This window comes from Chanos chanos, chromosome 14 (assembly GCF_902362185.1).
Source record: "Chanos chanos chromosome 14, fChaCha1.1, whole genome shotgun sequence".
Lineage (NCBI taxonomy): Eukaryota > Metazoa > Chordata > Actinopteri > Gonorynchiformes > Chanidae > Chanos > Chanos chanos.
Genome location: NC_044508.1, coordinates 2644497 through 2651996, shown reverse-complemented (window position 1 = coordinate 2651996; position 7500 = coordinate 2644497). Strand labels below are relative to the sequence as shown.

The following is a 7500-nucleotide window of genomic DNA, read 5'->3' as shown; positions in this document are numbered from 1 at the left end:
TAGAGGGTTGTCTCTGCTGGTGCTATTTTTAGCCTGCTGATGTCATGAGTGGGAGGCCCTGTTGGCCCCTCCCACCTGAGTATCCCTTGCTCCCTCCGGACCACTGCACCAGGCCCTCGGAGCTGCAGCGCGCCGGCATCGCTATAGCGACAGAGCAAAGGAACGGATGAGTGCATGCACGCAAGAATCGCTTTACATGCACACACGGCAATTAGAAACCAGCAACGGCAGGGGGCAACCAGAAATGACCACATAGAAACACACACACACACACACACAGAAGAAAAACATCTGGAATCAGAGAACTTTTGTAATAGATCTCTCTCTCTCTCTCTCTCTCTCTCTCTCTCTCTTGCACTCTCAGACACAGAATATTTCTGAAACTTGTGTGTGTGTATTTTAAAGAGTGTTTGTCAAAAAAGAATGATTACTCTACTCTGTCGTTCGCATTCTGTTACCTGAAGTGTAAAGAGGATCTTTAAACAAGCTACAGTCATGTTGTTGTTTTCTTTGAGTTTGCTGTAATGCTATAATGTACCTGCTTCACCTGGAAGGCACTTTGAGTGGCTGTGAATGTTTGACAGCTAAACAGAAACAAAATCTTACAAGTTACAGATTGAAAGATTTGGCAGAATGACCACCTTACCTACACTACAGTATGTATATGTGTACTTATGCTGGTCTAAAAAAGGCCGTGAGTATACTGAGGGATACATAGACGATGAAGGGTAATAGTTTACTGAGGGAGAATGGCCATCAGTGATTTAGGACAGCACATGATGATTAGGCTCTAATCACTGAATTAAGGTCAGCAGGTGGTTGTTCGACATGACACTAATGTTTTTAAGGGTTTGCAACAGTGTGCTACTGTAACTATGGCAACTGCTCTACCCATAGAGTACATAAGATAAACATTGTCATCTCTTTGGATTCAGACAGACCGTTTCATTTTTCATTGGCACTGTGTACAGAGGGAGAGAGAGAGAGAGAGAGAGAGAATGAAACAGAAATTTACAAACAGACACACACACACACAGAGTGAGATGGGGAGAAACAGAGAGATGAGAGAAGAATAAAGAAAAGATTTTCTCTTTTCTCTTTTGACGTGGAATAAATTGGAAGCGTCATCTGGTTCAGACGCTGACAACAGACAGTGCCAGATGAGGATGACGATGATGATGATGATGATGATGGAGGTAATTGTTTTGTTCTCTCCTGACTCACGGACAGGAAGTGGGCCACTCATCTGGGCCTCTCTCTCTCGCTCTCTCTCTCTCTCTCTCTCTCTCTGTTGATGTCATTCCAGGCCCACCGTCAACCCACGCGCCCTCTCTCCGAGACGAAGCACTCAGCATTGTTCTGTTTCCATGGAGACAGGGCCGACATCGTCCTCTGAGGAAGGCAATTTGACGGCTTCTGTTATGGACAGGAGCTTTGCCCAATCAACATGGGGAATGATGAACTCATCTCTGAGTGGGTGGGGTCCGGATGTGATATTATGGTAACAGAACGAATGATTCATCACAACAAGACCGTAAACAACAAACAAACAAACAAACGCCATAAACTGTGGAGTTTATTCAGTTATGAGCCACCCAGTCATGCCATTAAAACAAAGGGACAACACAATATATGCCCAATCACAGAACGTGAGAAATTGAGTTCATGGAACATGTTTCATTTTAAAGTGACGGATGGATGGATTATAAAAGTGTATTTGTGTGTGTGTGTGACGTGGCGTCTAGTTAATGTTTGTGCATTTAGCATGAGAGTGATGCTGATGGCAATTCTCTCCTCTCTGCCACCCACCCAGTCATCAGTCTATCTCCATCCATCTCTCTCTCTCTCTCTCTCTCTCTCTCTCTCTCGACCTCTCAGCGTTCACCCCTCACTCCCACTCTCCGTCCACCTGCCTGTGTCTGTTTATATTGATCCCCTCCATATTTCTCTCTCTCTTTGACCGCTCTGCCCTCACTGTCTGTTCCCTTTCTCAGCCTGCACCTCCTCAATCTCTGCCTCTGTTTGCTTTTCTGGAGCCGGCCTTCCTTCTCTCCTTCACTCCACTGGGTTTTTTTTTTTTACTCCTCCTCCCAAACTTCGCTTTGCTTTCTTAGTCTCTCCCAGAAACTCTCACCCTTGTTCACACACACACACACACAGTGCCAGGATGCAGGCTGGTGCTCCAGTCCCTCCCAGTGTTCTGGCTCAGTTCCAGAACATTCCAGATGCTGCAGGGACAGAGTGAGAGAGAAAGAGGGAAAGAGAGAGAGAGAGAGAGAGAGAGAGAGAGAGAATGAAGCCAAAAAGAACCAGCCAGACACCCACAGACTCAAGACACACACACAGACACACAGAGAGGAAAAAAAAAGCCATTTGAGGGAAAAAAAAGACAAATGTTTCTGTATAGCATCAGGGAGCCATTAGGAGAAACAGCCCCTGGGCTCAGCGTTCATGCTAAACTTAGCCTCGGTGTTTTATTTCAGGGCCAGCATGTGGTTTCTCACACACACACACACACACACAAAGAGCATTTCTGTCTGTCCAATGGTCCCTGCTTACCAGTTATGAAAACATACTTCTCTCTCTCTCACACTCACACACACACAGGCTTGTTTGCTGGTGCAGCAGAGTCAGGGCTGGGTTCTGATGTGTTTTGGGGGTTTGTCTGTTCATTGCTCCTGTTGCCACGCCCACTCTGTGACTACAACACCACCGCCGTAATCACATGTCCTGCTCTCTGAATGTGTCAGAGTGGTCTGTGTACATTCACCTACACATCAGGTCTAATAATGCACTATTATACTTTAATGTTATTGCAAAACATGACTTACATGCTATATTGTTTCTGAGGAGACTGTGTCGCGTGCATTTGCGCGTCTGTTCTCCCTCAAACTGAACAGTTCCTTCACCAAATGGCACTCACCTGACCACAAAAAAGATCAATGAAGTGCAGTTCATGAGAAAAACACGAACTGCAGAAACGTCCATCGTCACAGGTGAGTATGCGATTGCAACAAAGACAAATATTGCAGGGAGCGAATGCCTCTAGCAGTCTTCGATAGCAAATTTTTCACAAAGCGGTTGTGTGTGTGAATAAGAAAGTAGTGGTTTTAGAGAGGAAGCGGTTGACAGGTCACAGTTTCTTGAACCTTCGTCGTTTCTGTTTTCACTTCTGCTTTAGCGCAGAGCAAATACCCGCAACGTTTCATTCGGAGCTTGACTTTCAGATTGCACTGGCTGAATTTGCGAGCAGAAGGGCTGAATGCGGCTATGTGTAACTGTAATTGTGTGGAGAGTGTCTGGGTTATTGATTTGAGCGGTTGGAACATCTGCTGTTTTACTCATGCAAAAAATAAACCTGTAAACAAAAACTCAGACAGTGACGCCAGTGGTTCAAACTGACGCATTTACAATTTTTGTCAAGTTCTAAATACTATTGTCACAAAAGCAAAATGAAGGAGGATGATTAAACAAAAGCCCTGGTCACCCTGAAGTGAAAGTAAGAGGTGCTCTCTCTCTCACACACACACACACAAAGATGGAGAGAGAGAGAGAAGCAGGATGAGTCATAGCCTCTCAGGGTGTCCATCTCTCCCTCCCTCTCTCTCTTTCTTGGCCTGAAATGACAACAGACCACAGTCTGAAAGACAGAGCTATCTGTCTCTCTCTTTCTCTTTCTCAGACAGATGCGGGGACACACAGACGCAAGTGAGAGACACAGCTTATTTACCCATCACCCTCAGACAGGTGTGAGAGCAGGAAAAAAGGAGAAGAAAAAAAGTGAGTGAATAACAGATCACAAATGGCAGGATGAAGAATGACTATAATAGAGACAGAGGGAGAGAGAGAGATGCAGGGAGTGAAAAAGAGGGATGATGGAGAAAAAGGAAAAGTGTATAATGGTACTATTGGGATGTGTTGGAGAGAGGGATAGAGTGACAAACGCCAAACAAGCTCCTTAATTCTTACCTCCCGTGGAAAACTCTATCCTGTCACGCTAAGCACAACGACAAAGGCATATGGATACTTAACATATGGATACTTAACAAGGGGTGGGACTAGTGTTGTGTTTACTCCTACTGGCTTAATGGGTTTTTCAGCTTAAAATAAAGACAGATGAAGAAAAGAAAAGAATTAAAAAAAAAAAAAAAAAAAGACAGGTGACTCCACTCACCAATAGGGATACACTTCCATGCCTCAGTCTGTACCAACAACACCGCTACACACACACACACACCCCCCCCTACCCGTGTGTGCCAGTCTCTCACACACTCACACACACACACCCCTACCCGTGTGTGCCAGTCTCTCACACACTCACACACACGCACACACACACACACACCTACCCGTGTGTGCCAGTCTCTCACACACTCACACACACGCACACACACACACACACACACCCCTACCCGTGTGTGCCAGTCTCTCACACACACGCACGCACGCACGCCTGTCTCTGCCTGCAGCTTCGTCTCAGCTGGGTCTGTGCAGAGACTGCTGTGGCTCACATTAGAGAGTCTGTCAGTCAGAGAGAGAGACAGAGAGAGAGACAGAGAGAGGGAGAGAGAGAGAGACAGGAAGGGAGAACACACCATATTCGGCACGTAGTGATGTTTTTTAGAATGTGTGTGCATGCGAACACACACGCAAGCACACACACACACACACACACACACACACACACACACAGACACGCTCAGTGGCACTGGAAGTCTCAGTGAAACTAAGGGATGACCCTCTTAGTGCAGAAGGCTGTGTGTGTGTGTGTGTGTGTGTGTGTGTGTGTGTGTGTGTGTGTTGGCCGGGGGTGGGGGGGGGGGGGGGGCGGGGTCGTTTGAGAGGGCTGGAAAGTTCCATGTGTCAGCAGCAAAGCTACTCCATTGTTACCTGAGTGGTCAGCAAAAAACCTGCAGAATGAGCACCTGGCACACACACACACACACACACACACACACACACACACACACACACACACACACACGCGCGCACACCAAACCGACACACACACACACAGTCCCACATACTCACTACACACACACTCCCACATACTCACTATACACACACACAAATACTGTGCAAATGCACACGCGCACACACACACACACAACAGAACACGCCAAACCACACAGACACACACACACACACACACACACACACACACAAACAGAAGGTGCTTGCTTCACTCTTATTATTCAGTCATCTGATCCAGACTCCCTGTGCCATACACTGAAATTACAACGACTGGTGTTTTCACACACACCGTGATGCCATGTGACCAGAACATTACACAGTCAGTGTGTGTGTGTGTGTGTGTGTGAGGAAGAGAGAGAGAGAGAGAGAGAGAGAGAGAGACTTGTGCATTCCAACGCCATCTTTTCTAATTAATCACGATGAGTAAACTCATGTCTGTGACAGCTGTTCAAAGAATTTGAATTTTTAACATTTCAATTTTTGGTTATGTTTAAATATTCAGCGTGCTGTATGAACTAACAGGCCTGTCCTATGTGTACTGAGCGTCTGCCATTCACTCCAGGACTCCCAGTTGAATGAAAACCCTACTACAGTGGAAAGAAATCTCCCCTCACTTTAAATATTGACAGCAACTGGATGCCTCAGTGTATCACTGTTTGATTTCTCTCTTACCATCACTCTCAGGTGAGCACACGCCAGGATCAAGGATCAGGCCAATGTTACGTAAGTGTGCTTTAACAAAACACACACACAGGCAGACAGGGACATACAGACACACGGACACAAGAAACAGGACAGAATTTGAAAAACTATGCACACCGCAAACTAAATTTCATACTCTTGTACACCCATGACATTTATACACACCCAGAGACAGAGAAAACAGGACAGAAAGCAAAGGAAAGTTGGACTGCGATAGAATCACCTGCATCTTCGATTTAACGAAGAAAACAGTCAATAGAGTCTCTGCTCGTAGCAGACAGAGGGAGAAACCTTTGCACCAACTCAAAACCAACACTGACACAGATTTTTACTCCGGCCAAAACGAGGGGGGATAGAGTCCGCTCTTTTAATAAGTTAAACTCTAGGTCATTACGGGAGAGTTTGGCCGTTTCTCGTCTTTTCACCGCTCTGCTGGTAGCGGGCTTTCCCGCAGCTGAGAAAGGCCAGAGATTTGAGGAAACTGTAATGTTGATCTCAGATAATCCCGACGTCTCTCCAGCCGTAAGAACACTGGTGTTCAGCATCTTGAAACCGAGCCATCCCTTTTGTTTGAAAAAAAAAAAAAGCCATTCAGAATTGCGGACGAAACGCAAGCCTCCTGACGCATTACGGTGGAAGTGCGCTCCCGCGGAGCTCCCGCGGAGCAGGAGAAATTAGGAGAAAAGCAGCAGATTAGGATTGGTTTGGTTTATTACATCATAAAAAAACAAAACAAAAACGTCTTACTCTAAACTGAAAAGTGAAAACTAAACGATTCAAACGACAACAGATACGAGAGGCAGTTTTATACACGGTTTCCATGGTCTCCAGCAAAACGCTGAGAGGGAAGAAAAAAGAAATGAAATAAAAAAAAAAAAAAAAAACTCCACAGGTAAGGAGACAGGTGGAGCAAACAGCAGAAGGTGGGAGCCCAACGCTGAGCTGAACCCTGTTCTTCTGTATGAAACAGATAAACACAGACCTCCATGGCAACTGAGAACTGAGCCACACCGTCATACACTCACAACCAGGAGAAGAACAAGGGTCATGGACACAGTTTGGTGAAAATCCTCTGTTAGGAAATAATCTTTTTTTTTTTCTCTTTACCTAAGACTGAAATAACGGCATCCACAGCCATTCAAGGTCTTAAACAAGACAACATGATAATAGTTGACCCCCCGCCGCCCCCAAATCATTCTCTCCTCATGAGGGCACAATAAAAAAAAAACAAAAAAACATTGACATTGATGAGACAGGGTTGGTTTTGCTCTCCTCTTCATCCCTCTCTCTTATTCTGTGTAGTTTATGTGATGGGAGAGAGAGAGACTTCGGCAGAATGTTCCAGAACGTATGGTCAGCTCAAGTTTTTTTCTTTTTCTTTTTTTTACCAGGAACTGAAATCCCCAAATCCTGTTCTTCCCTTGGGTTTCTTAGCTGCCACTTCACTGGTGGAAGGTTTGCTGTCAACTTCTGTTGCAGAACGCTTCCTGAGATAGACGGAGAGAGAAGGAGAAAGAGCGAGAGAGAGAGTACATGAGAATCATACACACACACACACACACACACACACACACACACACACACACACACACACACACACACACAGAGTATAAGGGAAATGCCATGTTCTTACTGACTGTCCACTGCACTAAAGCTTGATCCTGATTCTCATCTGACTCTCATGGAAATGTAAGCGTAGACAAACTAAGACGCCCGAGACACAGAGATCTCCTTAAAAAAAAGCCAACATGCAGTTTTGGCAAGCAGGTGTGTGTGTGTGTGTGTGTGTTTGTGGACCTGTCAGAGACAGTGTTATTCTCTTGA

At 45.6% G+C, this 7500-nt stretch overlaps 1 protein-coding gene across 1 annotated transcript in view; it reads right to left on the bottom strand.

Moving 5' to 3' along the window:
* Window positions 1-7048: 7048 nt before the first annotated feature.
* The window catches only part of ppil2 (peptidylprolyl isomerase (cyclophilin)-like 2), a 27123-nt gene continuing 26671 nt past the window's right edge, over window positions 7049-7500 (bottom strand). Inside the window, exon 20 of the mRNA XM_030791348.1 lies at window positions 7049-7163. Coding sequence (XP_030647208.1) covers window positions 7061-7163 — 103 coding nt within the window. The 3' untranslated portion in view covers window positions 7049-7060. The remainder of the gene's footprint in view (window positions 7164-7500) is intronic.